Source organism: Ranitomeya variabilis, chromosome 1 (assembly GCF_051348905.1).
Source record: "Ranitomeya variabilis isolate aRanVar5 chromosome 1, aRanVar5.hap1, whole genome shotgun sequence".
In the NCBI taxonomy this organism is placed as follows: Eukaryota; Metazoa; Chordata; class Amphibia; order Anura; family Dendrobatidae; genus Ranitomeya; species Ranitomeya variabilis.
Window position 1 is genome coordinate 337,980,573 of NC_135232.1, and position 27,482 is coordinate 338,008,054.

A 27,482-nucleotide genomic window follows, 5' to 3' on the forward strand; every position below is an offset into this window, starting at 1 on the left:
CGTCTTGTGAAGTTGTTATTAGTGTTGAGCGATACCGTCCGATACTTGAAAGTATCGGTATCGGAAAGTATCGGCCGATACCGGCAAAGTATCGGATCCAATCCGATACCGATACCCGATACCAATACAAGTCAATGGGACTCAGGTATCGGACGGTATTCCTGATGGTTCCCAGGGTCTGAAGGAGAGGAAACTCTCCTTCAGGCCCTGGGAACCATATTAATGTGTAAAAGAAAGAATTAAAATAAAAAATATTGCTATACTCACCTGTCCGACGCAGCCTGAACCTCAGCGAGGGAACCGGCAGCGTTGTTTGTTTAAAATTCGCGCTTTTACTTGGTTACGTGAGGTCCCGGCTTGTGATTGGTCAGGGCGGCCATGTTGCCGGGACGCGGACCAATCACAGCAAGCCGTGACGAAATTACGTCACGGCTTGCTGTGATTGGTCCGCGTCCCGGCAACATGGCCGCCATTAACCAATCACAAGCCGTGACGTCACGGGAGGCTGGACATGCGCGTATTTTGAAAAGCGCGCGTGTCCAGCCTCCAGTGACGTCCCGGCTTGTGATTGGTTAATGGCGGCCATGTTGCCGGGACGTCACTGGAGGCTGGACACGCGCGCTTTTCAAAATACGCGCATGTCCAGCCTCCCGTGACGTCACGGCTTGTGATTGGTTAATGGCGGCCATGTTGCTGGGACGCGGACCAATCACAGCAAGCCGTGACGTAATTTCGTCACGGCTTGCTGTGATTGGTCCGCGTCCCGGCAACATGGCCGCCCTGACCAATCACAAGCCGTGACGTCACGGGAGGCTGGACACGCGCGCTTTTCAAAATACGCGCATGTCCAGCCTCCCGTGACGTCCCGGCTTGTGATTGGTTAATGGCGGCCATGTTGCCGGGACGTCACTGGAGGCTGGACACGCGCGCTTTTCAAAATACGCGCATGTCCAGCCTCCCGTGACGTCACGGCTTGTGATTGGTTAATGGCGGCCATGTTGCCGGGACGCGGACCAATCACAGCAAGCCGTGACGTAATTTCGTCACGGCTGGCTGTGATTGGTCCGCGTCCCGGCAACATGGCCGCCCTGACCAATCACAAGCCGGGACTTCACGTAACCAAGTAAAAGCGCGAAATTTAAACAAACAACGCTGCCGGTTCCCTCGCTGAGGTCCCGGCTGCGTCGGACAGGTGAGTATAGCGATATTTCTTATTTTAATTCTCTTTTTTACACATTATTACATTAATGTTGTTGCGATACCCGATACCCGATACCACAAAAGTATCGGATCTCGGTATCGGAAATTCCGATACAGCAAGTATCGGCCGATACCCGATACTTGCAGTATCGGAATGCTCAACACTAGTTGTTATATGTTCAGAACATGAAGATTTGTTTTAATTGTGGAACAGAGGGGGCTGTGAGAGCCATAAATTCATTGTCATTGTCTGATCCGGCGCTGCTGAAAGTATTACAACATTCAGTGTGGATAGGTTTACAGCGTAACTTATGGGTCACGGCGGAATTCCAGCCCAATACCAATTTTTCGATTCTTGATGCTCTTTCTTGTTCGCAGTGGGATCGGTTTCGAGAGTTGGTGCCTCAAGCGGATCTCATAGGAACGGCGTGCCCAGAGGACTTGTGGAATCTTCCGTTGGGGCAGTGAGAGGGCTATTATCCAGATCCCTAGCAGCGGGGACACGTCCCATTATGTTAAGTCATGGAACATATGGGAGAATTGGAAGTCAACATTGGGGGCGGGCTTAGAAGATGAGGGCAAGTTGCTGTTGCTATTGGGGCATAATTGGGAATCAGGGTGGTCGGTCACAAAGGTTAATCATTTCTTGTCGGGTTTAGCATTTGGCTTTAAGTTTAGAGGGTTACAAGGTTTAACCAAATCATTTATGGTCCTCCAAGTGATGAGAGGGTGGCGAAAAGGTTGGAAGATTATGGATGGGAGACATCCTGTGTCTTATGAGGCATTATTGATTCTGGGTGAACAATTGTCCGGGTTTGTTCTAACCCATCGGAGGTTAAACTGTTCAAACTAGCGTTTTCTTTGGCGTTTTTTGGCGCATTTCGTTTGGGAGAGTTGGTTAGCCCCTCCAAACATTGGAAAGGAGGTCTGCTGGGCTGTGATGTGGTTATGCTCGGGGACAGGCTGGAGATCTGGTTACGGCATTCAAAAACGGATGTGGTGGGAAAGGGTTGTAGGATTGTTCTTTTCGAGGTATCTGGTTCTCCACTATGCCCTTTATTATGTTTTAAGCAATTCTCGAGGGGTTTATTTGTGGAAGATGATCCGTTGTTAATGCACGACGATGGTTCATTCTTGTCTCGGTATCAGTTCGTAACGGTATTCAAGCGGTGCCTAACGCGAGGGGGGATTTCGGACAAGAATTTTACTGGTCATTCTTTTCGAATAGGGGCAGCTACGGAGGCAGCCAGACGTGGTTTGGGGGAGGATTTAGAGCAAAAGATCGGCCGTTGGGAATCCATGAGGTTCCGGTCATACATTCGCCCGTCCTTGATCTGAGGGGCGTTGGGTTTGTGGGGTTTTATCGGGTTAGTGCTTTACAGTTATTATGGTTGTGGTGTGTTTTCTTTTTTTCTCTTTCAGGCTTGAGGCCATTGCTCACGTGGATTAGGGGTCACTCATTCGTCTTTTGGGCTGCGTTGCGTGCGGACATTCGTAAAGAAGGGAGGCAGCTGGGTGTGGAGAAGACATTGGCACTCATGAGATGGATCGGAAAGCGCAGAATGTCATGGAAGGAGCTGTTGCCTGAGTTTCACAAATTTAGTCGTTTGGACCGGGCGCCGGACTTGGTGATCCATCTAGGGGGCAATGACCTTGGAAAGCGCCCACGTAGGGAGTTGATTAACGATATCAAGTTTGATTTGCTGAGGCTGTGGGCTATGTTTCCGCATTTGATGGTGATCTGGTCCGATATCGTCCCCAGAAAGGTGTGGTATGGGGCTCGGTCCGTGCAGGGTTTAAACAGGGCTTGGATAAAGGTGAACAGGGCGGTTTCCCATTTCATGGTTAGGAATGGGGCTATCGTGGTTTGCCATGTGGATTTGGAGTCGGGAACGGGCGAGTATTGGAGGAAGGATGGTATCCACTTGAATGCCATCGGTCTGGATCTGTGGTGCTTAGCGGTACAAGAAGGCATTGAGAAGGGGCTGTTGGTGTGGTGGGACAAATGTTTGAGGGGTCAGAACATTTATGCTGGTGGCGGGGGGGAGGAGGTCCTCGAAGTTAGTGGTGCCAATAAATGGCGGCTCGGAGGGGGGGATTTTGAAGATCCTGGACTCCCCCTGGTGTGGTTAAAATGGAAGGGAAATATGGTGGTTACACGGTTGAGATGACTGGGGCTGTGGGTACTTTGGCGGATATTGGCCGGGCGAGTCTCTTAGCGTCTCTGAGCTGGTGCCTAGTGGCTAGAGGCAAGACGCGACCTGGAGGCCAAATTATGGATATTTGACCTGAGTTGGTTACTTGTTGGGGCTTCGAGGACCATCCTCTCTGGCGTTTAATGTCAAATAAACTGTTATGTTTGAATGTTAATACAGTAAAGGCTGCTGTGGCCAATTTATCCAAAGAAATGTTTGATGAGTAGTCATTTGGGCTTGGGTTAGAATATTTTTTTGAGGGAGGTCTTTAGGGGTTTAAAAGTTATTGGTTTAAGGGAAACTCACGGGCATCACGAATACCCTATGTCAAGTGAGGACGTACTGGGCCGCAGGCCTTTAAGGGAGGACGACATGACAGGGTTGAGAGGGCCCATAGAGAGTGAACGAAAGGAGTGGGTTAGGATGAAGGGGGGTAGTGGATTTGAATTTTCGGTCTGGGATTGGGCTATGGGGAAAGTAGGTGGGAATAGGACGGAGCTGGGGAGGGCTAGTATAAATGGGGGGGATCCATCTTAGAGGTGCAACCATTTTGGTGCCCTCTTAGCAGTGAATCAAGCTCCCACCCACCCTTTCTTAATTTTAAGATATTTTGGGTTACGTGTAGGAGTGGGAATCGTGGCAAGGGTTCAGGGTAAAACTTGGTAAGGATTTGGTTGGGCCTTCATAAGTGTTTTTGGGGTGTGTTTTGTTGCGGCAGCAAGGCGGGGGGAGGAGGTCCTCGAAGTTGGTGGTGCCAATAAATGGCGGCTCGGAGGGGGGGGGGTTTGAAGATCCTGGACTTCCCCTGGTGTGGTTAAAATGGAAGGGAAATATGGTGGTTACACGGTTGAGATGACTGGGGCCGTGGGTACTTTGGCGGATATTGGCCGGGCGAGTCTCTTAGCATCTCTCAGACCTGGTGCCTAGCGGCTAGAGGCAAGACGCGACCTGGAGGCCAAATTATGGATATTTGACCTGAGTTGGTTACTTCTTGGGGCTTCAAGGACCGCCCTCTCCGGGGTTTAATGTAAAATCAATAAACTGTTATGTTTGAATGTTAATAAAGGCTGCTGTGGCCAATTTATCCCAAAAAAATGTTTGATGAGTAGTCATTTGGGCTTGGGTTAGAATATTATTTTGAGGGAGGTCTTTAGGGGTTTAAAAGTTATTGGTTTGTTTAAGGGAAACTCGCGGGCATCACGACTACCCTATGTCATGTATTGCCTAGTGTCTATGGATGTGGAGAAAGCATTTGATAGGGTGGGGTTGGGACTTTCCGGGGGCGACACTACAAAAAATCGGATTGGATGGCAACATGTTGTTACGTATCATGACACTTTACACCACTCCCATGGCACAGGTCAGAGTTAATGGAAACATTTCCAAACCATTTACAATCTACAATGGCACCCGTCAGTTTCGCCTCTCCTTTATGTATTAGTGATGGAGGCACTGGTGAACGTCATTAGGGCCAATGCATCCATATCAGGGGTTTCAATTGGTAATACAATACACAAAATGTCCATCTTTGCCAACCATTTACTACTGTATGTGACGACACCGAGAATCTCCCTACCAGTGATTCTCGCGGAGTTTCAGCAATTCGCCATACTCTCTAACTTTAAGGAAAATATCTCTAAGTCAGAGATCCCTAACTTGAACATTCCGGAAACCGAGGCCTCACACCTCAGCTCCACATTTCCCTTTAAATGGAGAAAGGACCATATCAAATATTTAGTTATTACAATTCCAGTAGATACCTGACAGATCTACTCACTTAATTTTGTGTCGCTATTACGAAACTTGGAGGAAGATCTATCACAATGGTCCAGGCTCTCCTGGTTTGGCCAAATTAACATCCTGAAGATGGGCATTTTACCTAGAATTCTTTATCTGTTCCAGACTATTCCATATAATTTACCTAAAGTCTTTTTTTTTCAGAAGATTAAACCAATTTCTTTTAAATTTATCTGGGGGGCATCTAAACCTAGATTATCATACATGGTTTTGACAAGACCTAAAACCTCAGGGGGCATGGGTGTCCTGGATTTTGTGGCATACCATAAAGCATCAATATTAAATAGCATTTTGTACATCATCATAAAGCCTTCCAAGGGACTTTGGACTGAATTGGAGGAACACTTAAATCCCGCCCCACTTGCTAAACTACTTTGGGGCGGACATACTATGAGATCTGGGACAGAATCATAAATATGAAATATCATCTGCTCCGGGTCCGTTGTCTCCTGTACTCTGTAATCCTCAGGATGATAGTGGTTTCCATTTCTTAGGCTGCTTTCACACATCAGTTTTTTGCTGTCAGGCACAATACGGCAAATTTAAAAAAAAAAACGGATCCGGCAAAAGTTGCCGTCGGATCAGTTTTTTTCTCATAGACTTATATTAGCACTGGATTGCGACGGATGGCCTCACGTTTCATCCGTTTTTTGCCGGATCCGTCGAAAATCTGTTTTCCAGCGCCCGGAGAAAACAGACATAGAAACATTTTTTCTGTCCGTCGAAAAGACGGCCAGCAACGTATCCGGCAAAAAACAGGTGAAACGTGAGGTCAAATGATGGAATCCGGTGATGGATTATTTTTTTTAAACAAGTCATGCATTTTCCATTCTGGAGTCTCTCTCTCTCTCTCTCTCTCTCTCTCTCTCTCTCCTCCCCAGAATCCAAAGTAGCCGGCAGATCCACATACTCGGATCCGACGAAAAAATTGATCCGTTGCATCAGTTTTTCACAATTTGCAATCCGTTTTTTCAAAAACTCGCCGCATTCTGCCTGACGGCAAAATACTGATGTGTGACAGCAGCCTTAGGCACACTAGATAATCCATTGTCCCAGATGAGACAGGTTGTCTCCCCGAGTGGCTTAAAACCCTTAGAGTCTTATTACACCAGGGCACTCATCTGGTCAGGCTTGGATGAAGTAACGCCGTATCCATAGTCTATATTATTCAATTACCAGCCATGAAGCGTGGATCAGACCTTTAACTGATTTTGAAAAAATCGGCATTGGAATTACATTTGGGAGTGCATTACATTTCTTTGTTATGCAGGCTGCTGAAGAGGGAAGAGGTGCTAGGGATCCATGTTCCCTGTCAAGACCAATGGAAAAAGGAGCTAGGTAAAAACATTTGTACTTCTGATTGGCATAAATCATTCATTCACACTCACAAATTATCTATTTCATGTCACATCCAGGAAACTAATTATAAGATCATCTCCAGATGGTATAGGACACCAGACCGCATTCATCAAATGCATCCTAATATAACAAATAAGTGTTGGAGATGTGAATCCTCTGTAGGTAACATGACCCGCATTTGGTGGTCTTGCCCCCGAATATCCAAATTGTGGACAGGATTATTTGATCTCTTCAATAAATTATTCAGCATTAACTTCCCGAACTGTCCAGAAACAGCTTTACTATCAATGTATTGTGAAATCCGAGGCAACTTTAATTTCCATAAGTCCTTTCTAAAAAAATAAAAAGGGAAATTAATCTGAAGACAAGAAACAAGGCAGACATTTTGTTTGTTATCTTTGTCCAATGTTAATGCAGGATAGTTAGAATGATCTTTGAGCTTCCCCTTTTCCCTTGTGCTTACTTCTACAGGATACTATTGTAATCGATTATAAAGACCACTATGGAGGCAAACTCATTACTACAGTATTCTCATTTTATTCTTTTGATTGCACTGTATTTAGTGAAGAGGGAAACATAATTTCAAGGACCTCTGAAGGAAAATGTATAAGTCGATTCAGTACCAGATACCAGTTAAGTGGCTCAGATTAGTACATCGTATTTTTATCTTCTCCTTTAGGATTGGTGATTTTCTCAAAATTTTTCAGAATAATATCAAATATTTCAATCTGAAATAAAATGCAAACAATATATGAATAGCATTATTTTACAAAATACTGCGCCAAAATCAATTTTTACTTTATCTCTTTATAATGCTACCTTCACTTATCATACTGTTTTTCAGACACACATTTCACAATTTTACATTTTGCATTACATTGCCAAATGACAAATTTGTAGGCTATGTTTATGGGAATATATCACAGAAGATGGGTATGTCTGATGATATACATATATACTATACTATAGCATCAAAAGATAATAGGTCAGTTTAGCCCAAGAGTAAATTTCCCACACTAATTACTTACAGCTCTTTGCTTTCCAAGGTCTCTAAAAAAATGTAGCTGGAATTTGACTGGTTTCTTTGGACAACTCTACAACTTTTTAGTTGAACTATTTTGATAAAACTCTGCACTGTACTTAAACAGTTATTCCCAAATTCATATTTGGATATTGACTGATAGCATGCGTAAAAACAAGAGGTTTTGCAATTTATTGATTAGTAAAATTTGCAGCTGTTTGAAATATTACCAATCTTCTATTCTTTGTAACTCATTGTCTAGCTTGTAAGCACTGCGCTGAAGCTGTCCAGTATTAGTGGATAACGGCTAGCCTCAAAATAGTGCTAACAAGCTCAATAGTAAATAAATTGTAAGAACAGCGCATGTTGTGCTATCTAGCAGTGGTGATTGGTCTACAAGGCAACAAGCTAAAAGCAAAAGAAAAGTGTCAATATCAGAACACCTGAAAATTTTAATAAGCGGTAATTGGCAAAATTGCTTGCATTTACAATCACTATTCTACAATACCAATTTATGAAGATAAGAATAATTAATTAAAGGGATTTGCACAGAGAGAAATCACAAGTCTCTAAGATATGCCATGGCGTTCTAATACAGGTGCTTCTCATAAAATTAGAATATCATCAAATAGTTAATTTATTTCAGTTCTTCAATACTAAAAGCGAAACGCATATATTATATAGAGTCATCACAAACAGAGTGATCTACTTCAAGTGTTTATTTCTGTTAATATAAATAATTATGGCTTACAGCCAATGAAAACCCAAAAGTCATTATCTCAATAAATTAGAATAATGAACAAAAAAACATGGATTCCTAAGCATTTAAAAAGGTCCCTTAGTGTGTTTCAGTAGGTTCCACAAACATGGGGAAGATTACTGACTTGACAGATGTCTAGAAAGCACTTACTGGCACACTCCACAAGGAGGGTAAGCCACAAAAGGTCATTGCTAAAGAAACTGACTGTTCACAGAGTGCTGTATCCAAGCATATTAATGGAAAGTTGAGTGGAAAGAAAAAGAGTGGTAGAAAAAGGTGCACAAGCAACCAGGATAACAGAAGCCTTAAAAGGATTAAGAAAATGCCATTCAAAAATTTGGGGGAGATTCACAAGGAGTGGACTGCTGCTGGAGTCATTGCTTCAAGAGCCACCACACACAGACGTATCCAGGACATGGGCTACAAGTGTCACATTCCTTGTGTCAAGCCACTCATGACGAATAGACAACGCCAGAAGCGTCTTACCTGGGCCAAGGAGGAAAAGAACTGGACTGTTGCTCAGTGGCCCAAGGTGTTGTTTTCAGATGAAAGTAAATTTTGCATTTCATTTGGAAATCAAAGTTTCAGAGTCTGGAGGAAGAGTGGAGAGGCACACAATGCAAGCTGCTTGAGGTCAAGTGTGAAGTTTCCACAATCAGTGATGGTTTGGGGAGCCATGTCATCTGCTGGTGTAGGTCCACTGTGTTTTATCAAGATTAAAGTCAGCTCAGCCGTCTACCAGGAAATTTTAGAGCCATTCATGCTTCCCTCACCGACAAGCTTTTTGGAGATGGAAATTTCATTCTCCAGCAGCACTTGGCACCTGTCCACACTGACAAAAGTACCAATACCTGGTTTTAAAAAACAGTATCACTGTGCTTGATTGGCCAGCAAACTCACTTGATCTTAACTCCATAGAGAATCTATGGGGTATTGTCAAGGGGAAGATGAGAGACACCAGACCCAACAATCCAAACGAGCTGAAGCTGCTATCAAAGCAACCTGGGCTTCCATAACACCTCAGCAGTGCTACAGGCTGATCGCCTCCATGCCACGCTGCATTGATGCAGTAATTGATGCAAAAGGAGCCCCAACCAAGTACTGAGTGCATTTACTGAACATTTCAGTAGGCCAACATTTCAGATTTTAAAATAATTTTTCAAGCTGGTGCCATAAAGTATTCTAATTTACTGAGATAATGACTTTTGGGTTTTCATTGGCTGTAAGCCATAATCATCAACATTAACAGAAATAAACATTTGAAATAGATCACTCTGTTTGTAATGACTCTATATAATATATGAGTTTCACTTTTTGTATTGAAGAACTGAAGTAAATTAACTTTTTGATGATATTCTAATTATGTGACAAGCACCTGTAATTGGAGGTCTGATTGCCAGGACCCCCACGATCTTGAATTTGAAGTGGCTGTAGCACTGCTTTAACATTGCATCCTAACATAAGAGAAAGGGACCATGCAGCAGATCCCTGTGATTGTGATTGCATATCCTACCAATATGCCATTACTTTCTATAATCAGAAAAACTCTCTAATAAAATATTTTTATGCTTGTGCATTGCCTTTGTCTTCACTGGGAACTCTACAATGTATTGTTTTCCTTATCATACTATGATATAAAAGATAATAGATTGAGAGAGTAATAGTTGAGTAAACTTACGTAGATGTTCCTCACATCAGTCAGAATTAGCTTAAGATCTACAAATGCACTTTCATCTTTTTCATGAACCAAAGCTCTGTAATCCATCTGGGTTGAGAAAATAGAATGTATAAATATTATAGTATTAAAATAAATATATAACTTTAGAACAACCTACAAGCGGTCCTGACATATCTATTTTAGTAAATACCTGTATTCTATCAGTAGGAGGTACAGTACAGTAATTCCTATAGAATGGTCTACGTATACATCATCAATGAGGGGGCAGGAACTGCAGGAGTCTGGTGGTTATTGACAGCTCCTGCTATAATATCTGGATCAGGGATAGGTCAGTCTGCAACCATAACACCTTAGAAGATATAGTACATGATCACCACAGCTTCTCAGTAGTTAGGGAGGGAGATGGGGCTTTCTCTGTCATCTCCTCTCACCTCCAGTACTTTCTGATTATGGGGAATCAATGGGATTCTTAGAAGACCAGAGACCAGGCGTGTAACTTGAGGGGCCTGCCAGAGCAAGCTGCAACTGGATGTGTGTCCACCCATTGAGTCTGTGCGCTGCTATACACACTGACAGCAAATCAGAGGCCAGCAACTGATGTCGGCGTGCTTATGACTAGAGGTGCATGGCAGTGACGTCAAGTGATCCTATGGCTTGCATAATGTAGTCAGCTGCCAGCTTCAGGAGAGGACACCGTGCGGTGGGGGAGCAGAGGGAAGGTGAGTAGAATAATTTTTTTTACTATGCATTAATCCCTTCATCCCGATTCCTGTTTTCCCATTCTTGACCAGGCCAATTTTCTCAATTCTGACCAGTGCCACTTTATGAGGCAATAACTCTGGAATGCATCAACGAATCCCACCAATTCTGAGATCATTTTCTCGAGACATATTGTACCTCATGATAGTGGTAAAATTTGTTCAATACGACTTGCGTTTATTTGTGAAAATATTGAAAATTTGGTGAAAATTTCACAATTTTTAAACTTTTTATTTTTATACTCTTAAACCAAAGAGTTAAGTCACACAAAATAGTTAATAAATATCATTCCCCACATGTATACTTTACACTAGAACAATTTTTGAAACATATTTTATTTTTTTTTGTTAGGCAGGTAGAAGGGTTAAAGATTGTACAGTGATTTCTCATTGTTCCAACAAAATTAACAAAACCATTATTTTTAGGGACCAAATCACATTTGAAGTGACTTTGAGGGGTCTATTTGACAGGAAACACCCAAAAGTGATTTTACCATTCTAAAACCTGCACCCCCCAAGGTGCTTAAAACCACATTCAAGAAGTTTACTAACCCTTCAGGTTCTTTACAGTAACTGAAGCAATGTGAAAAAAATGAACATTTAAGTTTAAAGAAAAAAATACTTTAGACCAATTTGTTTTATTTTCACAAGTGTGACAGGAGAAAATGGACTCCAAATTTGTTGTGCAGTTTCTCCTGAGTACGCTGGTACCCCACATGTGGGGAAAAAACACTATTTGGGAGCATAGCAGGGCTCGGAAGGGAATTAGCACAGTTTGACTTTATGAAGGCAAAACTGGCTGGAATCAAGAGTGGACACCACGTCGCGTTTGGAGAGCCCCTGATGTGCCTAAACAGTGGAAACCCCCCCAAGTGTCTCCATTTTGGAAACTAGAGCAATCAAGGAACTTATCTAGATGTGTGGTGAGCACATTGAACCTACAGGTGCTTCACAGAAATTTATAACATTCAGCCGTAAAAATAAAAAATCCCATTTTTGTCCCAAAAAATATTTTAACAAGGCTAACAGAAGGAAAATTGTTGTGCAGTTCCTCCTGAGTATGCAGATACCCCATATGTGGGAGAAAACTACTGTTTGGGTGCATGCCAGGGCTCAGAAGGAAAGGAGTGACTTTTTCGGGAGCAGACTTTGATGGAATGGTCTGAGTGCACCATGTCACATTTGAGAGCCTCTAATGTGCCTAAACCAGTGCTGTAGAGTCGATAAGCCAAACCACCGACTCCAAGTCCTCAATTTCCCTGACTTCCGACTCAACTCCAACGCCACGACTCCAACTGCGCCGCACTGCCTCACTACAAAGTGCAGCACAGATTCATCTCAACTAAAGGCTGAGATCCTTAGATCAGAAATAGAACAGACATTCATAGGACATTTCATAACTTTCCCAAATCATTATGAAACATTTACAGCACATCTTGCACTGAACTATTGAACCCAATGTAATATATAGTAGGAGTTGGTGTGTTTTACTTAAACGCCACCAAAATGGACACCAACTTCACAGACCTGGCCTAAACAGTGGCTATCTCACACATATGACCCCATTTTGGGAAATAGACCTCTCAAGCAACTTATCTAGATGTGTGGTGAGCACCTTGAACCTTCATGTGCTTCACAGATATATCTGATGTTGAGCTGTAAAAATAAAAAATCAAATTTTTCCCACAAAAATGTTTTTTTTTTTTTTTTTAACAAGGGTAACAGGAGAAAATGGACCCCAAAAATTGTTGTACAATTTCCGCTAAGTACGCCGATACCCCATATGTGGTGGGAAACCACTTTTTGTTGTACAGCAGTGCTCAAAAGATAAGGAGTGACAGTTTGAAGCACAATGTTTGATGGAATGGTCTGCATGCACCATTTCGCGTTTGGAGAGCTCCTGATGTGCCTAAACAGTAGAAATTCCTCACAAAGTGACTCCATTTTGGAAACCACACCCCTCAAGGATTTTATTTAGGGTATGTTTCCACCTTCAGGATGGCCGGCGGTTTGGACGGAGCGACAAACCCGCTCCGCCCTAAGCCCCGCCCCTTCTGTGACGCGATGATGCCGGATGTGTTCATTGAACACATCCGGCATCATCGCACCCCACACATAGGGCCCTGTGATATACCTTGCGGCGATGCAGCGTCGCCCCAAGGTACACGGACATGCTGCGATCTTAAAAGACACGCAGCATGTCCGGAATCGCAGGGCTGCCGGATACGTGTTACCACGCATAGTGGAGACGGGATTTCATAAAATCCCCTCCACTATGCTGTAACATCTGGACCCTCCGTGTTTGACGCTGCGGCTCTGCGCAGCGTCAAACACGCAGCGTTTCTTGAACGTGGACACATACCCTTAGAGGCATAGTTATAGTAATGATAATAATGCTTTTGGTTTTACTGGTGTATGAATTTATAATATGGTAGTATGTGTAAATTGTGCTGAGTACATCAGATTATAAAAGTGTGTTATGTAAACAGGATAAAAACAAATTTTATGAATTTGTGGACATGTGGTTCACTATGAAGCTATCCTTAATGCAAAGGCCAGGTTTCTCAGGGCAAGTTTCACAATGGTAAATTGTGTCCTTTTGGAATCCTCTCTTGGAGCATATTCCTTTTTTGTGTTCTTCACTTCTTTGCTGTTTGGGGAACCTCTGCTGGAAAATGTTGACCTGCGATGATATGGGCACCATCAGTTTCAGAAGTACTGGGACCCGCATCTTCCTGAGTGCCAAACATAAGGGCCTTGATGACTACTCCCTGAAACTGAAGGAAGGTCCCCATATTTCCTGCAGATCGAAACAGCACAAAAGCATTGTACAGTGCCATCTGTACAATGTGCATGGCCAATTTTTTGTACCATAATTCAGCTTTTCTCATGGCACTGTGTGGTTTGAGGACCTGATCTGAGAGATCTATTCCCCCATATACTTATTATAATCCAAGGCACAATCTGGCTTTCAGACTTGTGTTGTGGTACCTCTGACAGTGACAAGGGAGCTGTTGTCACGGTGTATGGTGGTAAAGAGAAGGACATCCCCCTTGTCCTTATGCTTGACCACCAGCATGTTGTCGTTGCATTGGGTTCTGCTTTCGCCATTTCTCAGCAGTTACCCAATTGGTGGCTTAGGACGGCCTCTCTGATTTTTTGGCATAGTGCCACATGCAACTGTACGTCTGGCAGAAAGGGTCTTGAAAAGTGGGATGCTGCTGTAAAATATATCTATGTAGAGGTGATAACCCTTATCCAGCAGTGGGAGCAGCAATTCCCACACAATTTTCCCACAATTTTCCTTGTCATGGCCATGCGGAATACCGCTATGCTGTACAGTATATCAGTACTCCAGTATTGCCGAAAATCTGGTTTTCTGACTATGCCCATATGCAGCACAATGCCCCAAAATGTCATAATTTGATGCTACATTTGCAGGGGTCCATCTGGGGTATGATGACTTGGTATTTTTGGTGAAAAATTGTTGAGCATACAGATTTGTCTGGACCACCATAACATTTCAGTGAAGCCTGTAACATTAAATTGGATTTCTGAGCTGACCTTGAAATATGGAATAACAGACTGATAGTTTTCGGGGGAGGGGGTTTGACCATACAGGATCGATTGCTGTAGGGATTGCCTGGATCCTAGGGAGCCTTGCTGGGGGTCCCTCCTCACTAGATGAGGAGAAGGAGGAGAAATAGATGAATCTGGGATCTTCCTCACTGCCTGAATCTGTGTTGGGAGGCAAGGAAAGCATATACTTCCTCTGGTGAATAGCGCCTTCACGAATGGACCATTTTTATTTAATTCTTCAAAACAGTGGGGAGACATGAGAAAAGTGCAAAAAAAGTGCACAAAAAATACAACTGGGAGTGGTGGGGATTAGGGGGGAGGACTGCAATAGGCATTGGGGAACTGCTGATGCTGTGATCACAGATCAGTCACACAGACCGCACAGGAGATTGCAGGAGACAAGAGGCTGGATACAGATTGCAGGAGGATCCCTCTGACCACCAATGAATTTCTATCTCTCAGGGCAACACAAGGGGTCTACAACCACTCTGCATGCCAACTCTGAGGTAAAGATGGTCTGCAGAGTGGTGATGACTATTTCAGATGAACCCCTTTGGCGCTGATTGGCTGAACAATAGTTACTGACCAATCAGCGCCAAAGGGTTTTAATCATTGGTGCTCCAAACACAGCATCTCACATGTTTGGTTTTTTACAACTTTATTGTGACAATTGCGGTGAATGGCTGGTCAGAATTGATTAGCCAATCACAGCGATCGCCGACGCGGGGGGTACAGACGCCCAGGGTGATGTGCAGGGATGGACTGCTGTCAGACACCGCAGCCATCTTAACTCAGTCACTGCGTGACGTAGAGCAGTGACTTGAAATAGTGGCGCCGTATATATAGGGCGTTGTGCAGGAATGCAGCTCCTGATTTCTACATATATATGACGCTTGTTGGGAAGTGGTTGAAGAACAGCAGCAGAATAGGGGACATATATACCAGGATGGGAGATATGTTTACCAGGATGGGAAACATACATACCAAAATGGGGGATATATATACCAGGATAAGTGACATACATACCAGGATGGGGTATATATATATATACCAGGTTGGGGCCCAGGATGGGGGACATATATACCAGGATGGGGAATAAATACTCGGATGGGGTCCAAGATAAAGAACATATATAGCTCTAGAGGTTACATACCCACATTTATGGGATTTGCATACTTGCAGTCTTGTTCTGGTTTGTCTCACCTGAGTACAATTCATTTTTCTTGAGGTCTCTCAGTAGAAGTGAATTGAACAATGTTGAATGCATGCCTGTGACCACACATATGCAAATCATGTTCATGCGTTTATGTGACTGCTCCCTTGAACTGGCAATGTTTGGAAATCATGACGGCATGTGCACTGTCACATTTCAGGTTCTACAGCAAAGTCTGCCTTCTCTCTGTGTGACTGTAGACTTTGCCCTAGAACCTGGAAAATCCCTTTAAGGAAATAAAATAAAAAAGCTTCTCACCACATGTGTTTCTTTAGACGCTTTAGCAACAGCATCTCCTCTCTCAGTAAGATACCTGAAAAGAGAAAAATATGTTCATTTTCAGATTGAAACCGTAACAAAGATTATTGTAGACATTTATGGGGGAATCTGAGATTAATAGGTAATATTAAGCCACTGTAGAACATCTATACTATTATTTATGTGATTATTCATGTAGCCATGAGTTGTGTTTGGAATTGCACCTCCATAGAGTAGTCCTGTTTCTAGATTTCGCCAAGCTCTTACAGTACTCATTGTACAGAATCAATGGTAAAAAATGTGAAGGAATTAGGGCAAAACATTGATTCATACTTGCAGATGTTGGTCTGTGAGGTTTCCAACTTTGTTTTTAAAGCAGTGACACGTTCTAATACCTTCTCCTGTTGTACAGATAGAAAAAAATATGAATTTAATATTCGTTTCTTTTCGTTACTTGTATTGGATAAGTGGAAAAAAAATGTGACGTAAGTCCACGAATATAGATTTATGTACCTGTACTGACACTCCAAAATCATTTCCATCCTCAATTGTTGGAATTAGATAATTGATCCAGGTGATAATCTACAACAACAAAAAATACAGGTTTTGCCTTGCTACTAAAATTTGCCCCCAAACCACATATTGAAGACACTGTTGCAGTTTTTACCAAAGCGCAGCCTTCTCTCAGAGTTCTAATCTCAGGTAGGACAATGTTTAGTACTTTCTGAAGCTTCTCATTCTCTTTCAAGAATCCACATTTAGGAGCTAAAATAACAACAAATAGACTAATAAATGACATATCATGACTGTTACTTTTGGTTATATGTATGTTAGGTAGGTTACCTTTCTTTTCTTCTTTGTCAGTTTCCATTTTTGTGTCCTGACATAAAAATATGAATTTAAGAAGTGGTTAAAGCATCTAAAATCTCAGATATTTTGTTCTTGATTATAGTTCTTAATTGGGTATTCCCATCTTACATTCAAGATAGAGCCACAGGATATGTCACAAATCTATCGTACAGATCCCACCAATGGGAACTGCATCTATGTCCAGAACCCCTTTAAATTTTTCACTCTGTTTCATTGCAGCCATTTGGTAAATTCAAAATAGTTCATTTTTTTTCTCATTAATGTACACTCTGCTTCCCATTTTGACTGAAAAAAAACAGAAATGTAGAAATTTGTTGCATATTTATTAAAAAAGAAAAACTGAAATATCACATGGTCATAAGTATTCAGACCCTTTGCTCAGACACTCATATTTAAGTCACATGCTGTCCATTTCCTTGTGATCCTCCTTGAGATGGTTCTACTCCTTCATTGGAGTCCAGCTGTGTTTAATTAAACTGGTAGGACTTGATTTCAAAAAGACACACATCTGTCTATATAAGATCTCACAGCTCAAGCTCACAGTGCATGTCAGACCAATTGAGAATCATGAAGACAAAGGAAGTGGCCAAGGAGCTCAGAGACAGAATTGTGGCAAGGCACAGATCTGGCCAAGGTTACAGAAGAATTTCTGCAGTACTCAAAGTTCCTAAGGGCATAGTGGCCTCCATAATTCTTAAATGGAAGAAGTTTGGGACCACCAGAAGTCTTCCTAGACCTGGCTGTCCAGACAAACTGAGCAATCGTGGGAGAAGAGCCTTGGTGAGAGACGTAAAGAAGAACCCCAAGATCACTGTGGCTGAGCTCCAGAGATGCAGTAGGGAGATGGGAGAAAGTTCCACAGAGTCAACCATCACTGCAGCCCTCCACCAGTCGGGCCTTTATGGCAGAATGGCCCGATGGAAGCCTCTCCTCAGTGCAAGACATATGAAAGCCCACATAGAATTTGCTAAAAAACACATGAAGGACGCCCAGACTATGAGAAATAAGATTCTCTGGTCTGATGAGAAGAAAATAGACCTTTTTGGTGATAATTCTAAGAGGTATGTGTAGAGGAAACCAGGCACTGCTCATCACCTGCCCAATACAATCCTAACAGTGAAACATGGTGGTGGCAGCATCATGCTATCGGGGTGTTTTTCAGCTGCAGGGACAGGACGACTGGTTGTCATTAAAGGAAACATGAATGTGGCCAAGTACAGAGATATCCTGGATGAAAACCTCTTCCAGAGTGCTCTGGACCTCAGACTTGGCTGAAAGTTCATCTTCCAGCAAGACAATGACCATAAGCACACAATAAGGAGTGGATTCAGAACAACTCTGTAACCATTCTTTACTGACCCAGCCAGTGCCCTGACCTAAACACAATTGAGCATCTCTGGAGAGACATGAAAATGGCTGTCCATCAACGTTCACCATCCAACCTGATGGAACTGGAGAGGATCTGCAAGGAAGAATGGCAGAGGATCCCCAAATCCAGGTGTGAAAAACTTGTTGCATCATTCCCAAGAAGATTCATGGCTGTACTGCCTCAAAAGGGTGCATCTAATCAATACTAAGCAAAGGGTCTGAATACTGATGACCATGTGATATTTCAGTTTTTCTTTTTTAATACATTTGCAAAAATTTCTGTTTTTTGTCAGCCAAGATGGGGTGCAGAGTGTACATTAATGAGAAAACAAATTAACTTTTTTGAATTTACCAAATGGCTGCAATGAAACAAAAGTGAAACATTTAAAGAGGTCTGAATACTTTCCGTACCCACTGTACAAGATGGGAATACCACTTTGAGTTTGATTTTTTAATTCTCTGCCCAGCCTCTCACCTCAGCCTCAGGATTTGGAGGATCAGGAATGGGAATGTTCAACTCAGAATGAAGTGACGTCAGATCTTTAACGTTAAAAACATCACTCTGTCAAGAAAGGAAATTAGGTTATGCTAAGTTCATATCAGTGGTAGCAACTTTCTCACAGAATCTGTTACTTTTACAGGAAAAAAATACTGCACAATTTGTTCCATTAAAATGATGAACACCATGATAGACACCTGGCCCATATTAATATAAGTAAATAGGGATTGTATGGCAATGCAGTTGAGCTAATGCTGATGAGAACCAAATTTTTGCATGTTGGTGTACTAGGGACTATTTACATGGACCTCCCGGTAGCACTAAAACATCACCAATCAGTATATGTTTATCCATCGGCAGTTGTTTAAAAGCCTGTCAGACCGCGCTAAATGATGCTCATTGAACAATCATTAATAGATCATTCCATGCGCACAGGCTGTCATTGTTCTTGCCAGCGCATGTCAGGGCACAGTGGAGAATTGTGATTTTTAAGCATGCTTTTCTAAGAACGCTTGTATCACGATAATCTTTCAGTGTAAGTTTACCTGACAAAGGCTGATTGGGTACAACCTTTTTCAATATTCATTGTTTGTATTAATAGCTCTGATATAGGCAATATTCACATTTGTGCTATGCTTTCTGTTATAAATAAAAAGCCCAACGCAGTGTGGGATTCATTGGACAATGCACATCAGCAGTTCCTCATGGACCCAATTAATATTTAATTGGGTTCTGCTGAGGTGTCCATCATTTTGATGGAAAAATAAAGTGCTGCATGCTAACGGAACACCTAACAGTCTTGAACATAGTGAGACAGTTTGGGGGGTCAATAAACTCACAGGATCACTGCCTCTTGGTTAAAAGTATTAAGAAGCTCACTGGAATGCAGAGGATTTATGTTCAAAGAAGAAATAAAGCTAGCCGCTAACGACACTATGTGCACAATTATTAGGCAATTTGAATTTTTGATAATTAATTTTATTATTCAGCAACTACAGTGTTATTGCTCAATCCAAAAGGTTAATAAACCTGAAATCTGATTATATCAGAAAGGAAAAGTGAGGTTTTGTCTTTCTTAGTAAAATATCTATGTATAAAGAATTATAGGGCAACTATCAGTGTGCAAAATTACTATGCAAGTAAATGACAAATGGAAATTTCCAATCTCAATAGTTTATTTTTATCTGTTAGGCTACATTCACAAGTTCAGTAATTGGTAATTACTTTACATCAGTATTTATAAGCCAAAACCAGGAGAGGAAAAATCAGAGGAAAAGTGTAAGAAAAACAGGTCACCACTTCTGTATTTATCACCCACTCCTGGGTTTTGGCTTACAAATACTGAGGTAAAATACTGTCCGTGGCTGTTAACCTGTTAAATCCCGCTGTCAATCTCTGTATTTAACACGCACTGGCAGGGGACATTTCATACCACGCTGTCATTGGTGTGCCCGTCGTGATCGTGAGGCATTCATGAGTCGCCGCAACAGTCGGGGTCTGCTGATGACCTATGTGCCCGTCAGTACGATCCTACTGTGAACACCAGCCTGTGGCCAGCATTCATAAGAGATTGTGATTTCTGCTATACATAGCAGTGCTGATGCAAAAGAGATCGGATGATCGCAGCTTAACCACTTAAGGACCAGGGGTATTTCTGTTTTTGCGTCTCTGTTTTTTGCCCCCCTTCTTCCCAGAGCCATAACTTTTTTTATTTTTCCATCAATATGGCCATGTGAGGGCTTGTTTTTTTGCGGGACGAGTTGTACTTTTGAATGTCACAACTGGTTTTACCAAGTAATGTTCTGGAAAACGGGACAAAAATTCAAAGTGCGGTGAAATTGCCAAAACAAGTGCAATTTTACTATTTTTTTTTTTTCTTTTACCATGTTTACCAAATTCTAAAGATGACCTGCCATTATGAGGCTATGGTCACACGCTGCGGATTTTGCTGTGGATCCGCAGCGTTTCCGCAGCTGCGGATCCGCAGCAGTTTCCCATGCGTTTACAGTACCATGTAAACCTATGGGAAACGCAATCCGCAGTGCACATGCTGCGGAAAAAAACATGCGGAAACGCAGCGGTTTACATTCCGCAGCATGTCAATTCTTTGTGCGGAATCCACAGCTGTTTTACACCTGCTCCATAATAGAAAACCGCACGTGTAAAACCGCAGTGGAATCAGAACAAAAACCGCGGTAAATCCGCGGTAATTCCGCAGGACCTCAAGAATACGTGTGCACATACCATGCGCATATTCCTCACTGTAATGAGCGGTACCATGTGACCGCTCACACAGGACAAGCTGCCAGCGCTGAGAGGAGACATCGCGGGAGCTGGGTGAGTATTTCAATGCAAGGGGCCGGGCGGCGCACAGGGGGTGGAGGCGGGAGGTCACCAGCAAACTTTATTTTTCACAAAAAAGAACAAAAACTTGATCTTTCATCTCTTCTCTCCTGCAGGGGAGAACAGATGAATGCCGCCTTCAGCACCACACGCAGGGGGGACAGCGCTTACTGTAGCGCTGTCTCTCCTGCACGGTCCGTGTGTGTCCTCAGTGGAGCACACGGACACGGATAACTCCGGTACCGATTTCTCCGGTACCGGAATTATCTGGACGTGTGAAACCGGCCTTACAGAAAGTGTCTTCTAAAAACTGCCAGTTGGTCTGGGAGTTGATTTTGAGTCCATCTTCAACCCAAAAAGGTCCAACTTACTCATGTGTAATAATACCAGCCATTAGCAGTACGCCATCTCCACCTTTCTGGCACCTGAGTTGAAATGGAGGTCTGTGCCCATTACTGATACAGCCACAGGCACATCCATATGGTTCATCAAGAGTCACTCTCATCTCAGCATAGTATTATTAGTATTAGTGCACTCCTGTCTGCTGAGCTGGACACCTTTCGGGGGTCTATGGAGTCGTGGGGTCTTAGGACCCGGAACCCAACTGATCTGCAGGCAATTAAGGTGCTTCTCAAATTAAAAAGAATAGGTTCCAAGTTTAGTTACTTTATAAAATTTGAATGTTCACTTAAGAGACATTATTACTTTATAGGGGAGCTTGAGGTGTTGCAATAGTCAAAACGGCTTAGAGGAGACATTATTACTTTCTATAGGGCAAACTGTAGGCTTTACTACTTAATAGGGTACTCACAGAGGGCATTAATATTTTCTCCGGGCAATCTTACCATCTAAGAGGCACAAATACAGCGGTTCTCAACCTGGGGGTCGCGACCCCGAGGGGGGTCGAACGACCAAAACACAGGGGTCGCCACCTCTCTCACCTCCCCATCCACCTTCCCCCGTATGCCTGGACTGCTAGCTTTACTCCCGGCATAGCTTTGGGATCCCCGCAGGAAAATGAATCGATCGCGCATCGGATCTAGGGAGATACCAACTTCCGACGTCCCCCCTTCTTGTTTGGTGCAGCCAGGACAGATCCGGAATCTGTGGCACGTATCTGGCAACGGAATCCAGGGATGCAGGAAGAACGCGGCTGCCGGCATCGGTAATCGGCTTGAAGGGCTGACGTCACACGCTGCTCCACTTCCTCATTCCGGAGCAGAGAGAGCAGCGTGCTGTGTGTCACGCGGGGGTGGACTGCAGATGACGGAAGAGCAGGGTGAGTCTCTCCCCTCTCCGGTGATCCCATCTGCTGAGTTGTTTGTAATCCTCTCCTGTGCGATACTGTGTGCTGAGCCATGTATCTAATCCTCTCCTGTGCGATACTGTCTGCTGAGCCATGTATCTAATCCTCTCCTGTGCGATACTGTCTGCTGAGCTGTGTATCTAATCCTCTCCTGTGCGATACTGTGTGCTGAGCCATGTATCTAATCCCCTCCTGTGTGATACTGTGTGCTGAGCCATGTATCTAATCCTATCCTGTGTGATACTGTGTGCTGAGCCATGTATCTAATCCTCTCCCGTGTGATACTGTGTGCTGAGCCATGTATCTAATCCTCTCCTGTGCGATACTGTGCTGAGCCATGTATCTAATCCTCTCCTGTGTGATACTGTGTGCTGAGCCATGTATCTACTCTTCTCCTGTGTGATACTGTCTGCTGAGCCATATATCTAATCCTATCCTGTGTGATACTGTGTGCTGAGCCATGTATCTAATCCTCTCCTGTGTGATACTGTCTGCTGAGCCATGTATCTAATCCTATCCTGTGTGATACTGTCTGCTGAGCTGTACATCTAATCCTCTCCTATGTGATACTGTGTGCTGAGCCGTGTATCTAATCCTATCCTGTGTGATACTGTGTGCTGAGCCGTGTATCTAATCCTATCCTGTGTGATACTGTGTGCTGAGCCATGTATCTAATCCTATCCTGTGTGATACTGTGTGCTGAGCCGTGTATCTAATCTTATCCTGTGTGATACTGACTACTGAGCCGTGTATCTAATCCTATCCTGTGATCTCATCTGCTGAGCTGTATCTAATCTTATCCTGTGTGATACTGTCTGCTGAGCTGTATCTAATCTTATCCTGTGTGATACTGCCTGAGTTGTATCTAATCCTATCCTGTGATACACTGCTCAGCAGTCAGTATCTAATCCCATCCTGTGTGATACTGTCTGCTGAGCTGTGTATCTAATCTTATACTGTGTGATACTGACTGCTGAGCTGTATCTAATCCCATCCTGTGTGATACTGTGCTGAGCCGTGTATCTAATCTTATAGTGTGTGATACTGACTGCTGAGCTGTATCTAATCCTCTCCTGTGTGATACAGTCTGCTGAGCTGTGTATCTAATCCTCTCCCATGTGATTAGCTGTATCTCATTCTCCCCTGTGTGACCCCATCCGGTGGGCACTGTGGTATAACCCTTCTCGCTGTTTCAGGTTGGGTGGTCTTGGAGGTCATCGCTTTTGCTGTTCTTTTCTTCTGACTGGGGGCGATGGATGAGCAGGTGGAGGCAGAAGGCAGATCAGGCGGGCGAGCAGGGTGAGTGTCTATGCCATAACTAATAAAATTACAGTTTTAAAGTAGCCACCAAAATTATTTTTTGGGTTGGGGGTCACCGCAACATGAGGAACTGTATTGCGGGGTCACGGCATTAGAAAGGTTGAGAACCACTGCACAAATAGGACATTTACTATGTAAAGGGCACCGTGGTGGGCATTATTATGTGGGGGAATAAGAGGAGCACTATTTATGTGCAACACAGCAGGTGCATTAAGGCGACTTTCACAAATCAGGTTTTTTGCATCAGGCACAATCCGGCAAATGTTGGAAAAACCGGATCCGGCGCAGATTGTGAAAAACTGATGCGACGGATCCGTTTTTTCGATGGATCCGACTAACATATCCAGATAATTGGATAAAAAAAAAATTGGAGCATGCTCAGTTTACAAAAACGGAATCCGGTGCCAAAATCAGTCATTTTCTGGATCCGGCACCTTCCGGCTCCCATAGGCTTCCATTCTAGCAAACAGCCGGAAGCGCAGGATCTGGTGCTTCCGGCTTTTTCGCCGGAGACAAAAAACGTTGCTATGGATGTTTTTTCCAGAAACTGGAAATGGCAGATTTGCCAGATCCGGCGAAAACCGGACGAAACGCAATGTCATCCGATGCAATCCGGCTCTAATTCAAGTCTATGGGGAAAAAAAAGGATCCGGCGGCAACATTCGCCGGATCCGATTTTTTTAAATTTAGCCGGATTGAGCCTGACAGCGAAAACTTGATGTGTGAAAGTAGCCTAATAGGGACGCATATGGCAGCAGGAGCCCACTGCTGGGGTATCAGCAGGATGAGGAGATTGTCCAGGTTGTGAATAGATGGGGACGGTGCTGGAAATGTGAGAAGTCAGATGTGTCTTTGTTTTTATCTCTGCACATGAGCCGTGGCTGGAAGAATTCATCATTATGTTCTGGGCCAGATGGAAAAGATGGGAAATGTGAACAACCCCATTAGAAAGAACATCAGCTGTAAGTCACTACCTGTAACTGTTCTGTGATCTCCTATTTCCCTTGACTAAGGGTGCTGCATGTACCTGAAAAGCGTAAGGCTTTTCATGTTTTTAATATGGCTTGCTATGCCTGAATAAAGTTTTTTTACATTTTTTTCATCAGTGGTGTGCCGCTATCCTCTTAATGTTTCCTATTTGGCTGTGCTCTCTAGCCTTGTGAGCACCCACCTGCCTTCTGATTTGGCTCTACCCATTTGGCGCTGCATGTGGATCCCGTTGAAGCTCCTGTGATCTTGTATATGGGCTGTAATATGTCCTGCAGGACTGGTATCTATCACCATATGGTCACTGTATGGCGGTAATATTGGTCTTGGGCTTTGCACAGTGATTTTGCCCCCACCGGCACATGTGTTGAATTCTTCGTTGCACCTCTAGCTGACATGTGATGAGTCTGTTCACACAGCCCACATACTGCGCTGTTTTGAAACTGGATTGGAACATTCCATTGTATTTCAGTAACTCAACGCCTTTCCAGGATAAAAAAAACCCATTCTTTTACCACAAGAAATCCCAATTATAACATGTTTTCAGTCTGCCTCTTATTAGTAATAGCCTATACATGTACAGGCCAAGAGAAGAGATGCACAGAAGGAAAAAAGATGTAAAAATGGTTCACCTTCCATATCATGTCTTCCTTCTCTATAAACCTATGTCGTTAAGGGGTTTATAAGTGGCCTGCCCGCTACCTACCTCTGCTGGCTCAGAGTCGTCACAGACCACTGCGGCTGGCGATCCTGCGTTTTCCGCGTTTTCACATTGATGGAGCACCTGCTTCTTTTCCACTCTGCTCTGTTGACAGGGTGTGACTGCCAGTGTCATGTTGATTGACAGCTGGCCTTTGCTGCCTAAGGGCAGGAAGGTGGCTGTAAATGAGCATAACCTTGGCTGTCACACTCTGTCGACAGAGCAGCCTGGAAGAGGAAGAGCTACTCTGTTAATGTGAGCAGAAGAATCATCAGTAGGTGCAGTCCATGACCACTCTGAGTCAGCGCAGGGTAGAACAGGCTGGTAGTTAGCAAATACCTGGCTGTTAGTTCTTAGGCCCTATAAAATGGTCCCACAAAACCCCTTTAAATACTAGAGATGGAACACTAATTTCTCAATACATTTTTATATGTTATTTAGAAATATCTACTGACCTTTAGAAGGTTATTCAAATACTGAACCTTCTCAGGGATGAAATCCGACAGAAGGCTTTGCACCTGTAGAGATTCTCAAGATCAAACACAATGTACAATAATCACTGATTATTACAAATATTTTGATTCCTAGATGAGCCATTTTAATAGGGGTTGTGTTGGCTAGAAGTGAATTTTTGTCAAGGGACTCCACTGCATCTGTTTTTACACTTAAAGGGCTTCCTCTGGTATGTACACACTGGTCAAATCTAGACACACAGGAAATGTCCTAGGAATTGTCCACTCAGCCAATCACTGGCTGCAGTGGGCACCTACCTGAGCGAGTGATTGGCTGACCACAATTTCGCAGGAAATATAGTTTGGCAGGGAGCTCGAGCAGCATCGGAATGTGACCAGTGGGAGATCGTTGAGGTGAGCATTGCTTGATTGTTTTTGTCTTCTTAAACCCTTTTGTGAATTTTGTCAAAAAATTGTTCCTGCTTGGCAACATCTTTAAAATGCCATTGATAAGTAATTCCCACAAATCTAACATTGTCAATAGTACAAAATAAAGCCTAACAAGAACTACTTGAACGTAAAGCTGGTCCATCGTGGTAATTTCTATACACTATACGCGTATGTATGCAATCTGTCCCATTTTCCATGAAGCATTTTTCATCCATCCCACAATGATTGTAAAATCTGCTTTAATTGAGGATCAAATAAAAATGTGTGATTTGTCATTACCAACATTTTTTTTCTTCAAGAAAATGAGATTACAATTTTTGTTTGTTACCTGGTTATTAATATTTTTGCAGAATTCATCAACCTGGAAGAAAGCAAATAGTATTATAATTATGCTTTACACAATTAGTATTTATGCACTCGATCTTATTAGTCAGTTCTAGCTGTACATCACATATTTCAAAGGAGTTAGCTTTTTGGGTAAATAAAAAATATACTGCCTTCAAAATAAAAAAAAAATGCATTAATTAGTCTAAATAATTTACATTTCCAAGCAACATTTTGTTTCTGGACAGCTCTTTTAAATAGGAAATGATGTCATGTTTGTTCTTGTACATTGATCTACTATATAATTTTCTAAGGGTCACTTCCGTCTTTCTGTCTGTCTGTCTGTAACGGAAATCCCAAGTTGCTGATTGGTCGCAGCAAAACAGCCACGACCAATCAGCGACGGGCACAGTCCGGCAGCAAAATGGCCGCTCCTTACTCCCAGCAGTCAGCACCCGCTCCATACTCCCCAGCGCTCACACAGGGTTAACGGCAGCGTTAACGGACCGCGTTATGCCGCTGTGTAACGCACTCCGTTAACGCTGCTATTAACCCTGTGTGACCAACTATTTACTATTGATGCTGCCTATGCAGCATCAATAGTAAAAAGATCTAATGTTAAAAATAATAAGATCTAATGTTAAAAATAATAAATAAAAAAAAATAGTTATATACTCGGCCCCCGGATCAGGAACAGGCCTTTCCCGCTCCTCGTGACGCTTCGGTGACCGCTCCATGCATTGCGATCTCGCGAGATGATGACGTAGATGTCTCGCAAGACAGCTACGTCATCATCTCGCGAGACCGCAATGCACTCTTGGGAGCGCGTGAGGAGCATCGGTAAACGCTTCACCTGGATCCGGGGGCTAACGGAAGGTGAGTATATAACTATTTTTTATTTTAATTCTTTTTTTTAACAGGGATATAATGCCCACATTGCTATATACTACGTGGGCTGTGCAACATACTACGTGGGCTGTGCAATATACTACGTGGCTGTGCAATATACTACGTGGCTGTGCAATATACTACGTGGCTGTGCTAT

At 43.2% G+C, this 27,482-nt stretch overlaps 1 protein-coding gene across 1 annotated transcript in view; it reads right to left on the reverse strand.

The window, feature by feature from the left end:
• Nucleotides 1-7,065: 7,065 nt before the first annotated feature.
• The window catches only part of PSME2 (proteasome activator subunit 2), a 35,170-nt gene continuing 14,753 nt past the window's right edge, over nucleotides 7,066-27,482 (reverse strand). The window contains exons 2-11 of the mRNA XM_077299496.1: nucleotides 26,442-26,474; nucleotides 25,667-25,729; nucleotides 18,532-18,618; nucleotides 16,662-16,698; nucleotides 16,486-16,583; nucleotides 16,332-16,400; nucleotides 16,152-16,219; nucleotides 15,819-15,873; nucleotides 10,011-10,097; nucleotides 7,066-7,279 (exon numbers count right to left, since the gene is read on the reverse strand). Of these exons, the coding sequence (XP_077155611.1) occupies nucleotides 7,199-7,279; nucleotides 10,011-10,097; nucleotides 15,819-15,873; nucleotides 16,152-16,219; nucleotides 16,332-16,400; nucleotides 16,486-16,583; nucleotides 16,662-16,698; nucleotides 18,532-18,618; nucleotides 25,667-25,729; nucleotides 26,442-26,474 (678 nt within the window). The 3' untranslated portion in view covers nucleotides 7,066-7,198. The remainder of the gene's footprint in view (nucleotides 7,280-10,010; nucleotides 10,098-15,818; nucleotides 15,874-16,151; nucleotides 16,220-16,331; nucleotides 16,401-16,485; nucleotides 16,584-16,661; nucleotides 16,699-18,531; nucleotides 18,619-25,666; nucleotides 25,730-26,441; nucleotides 26,475-27,482) is intronic.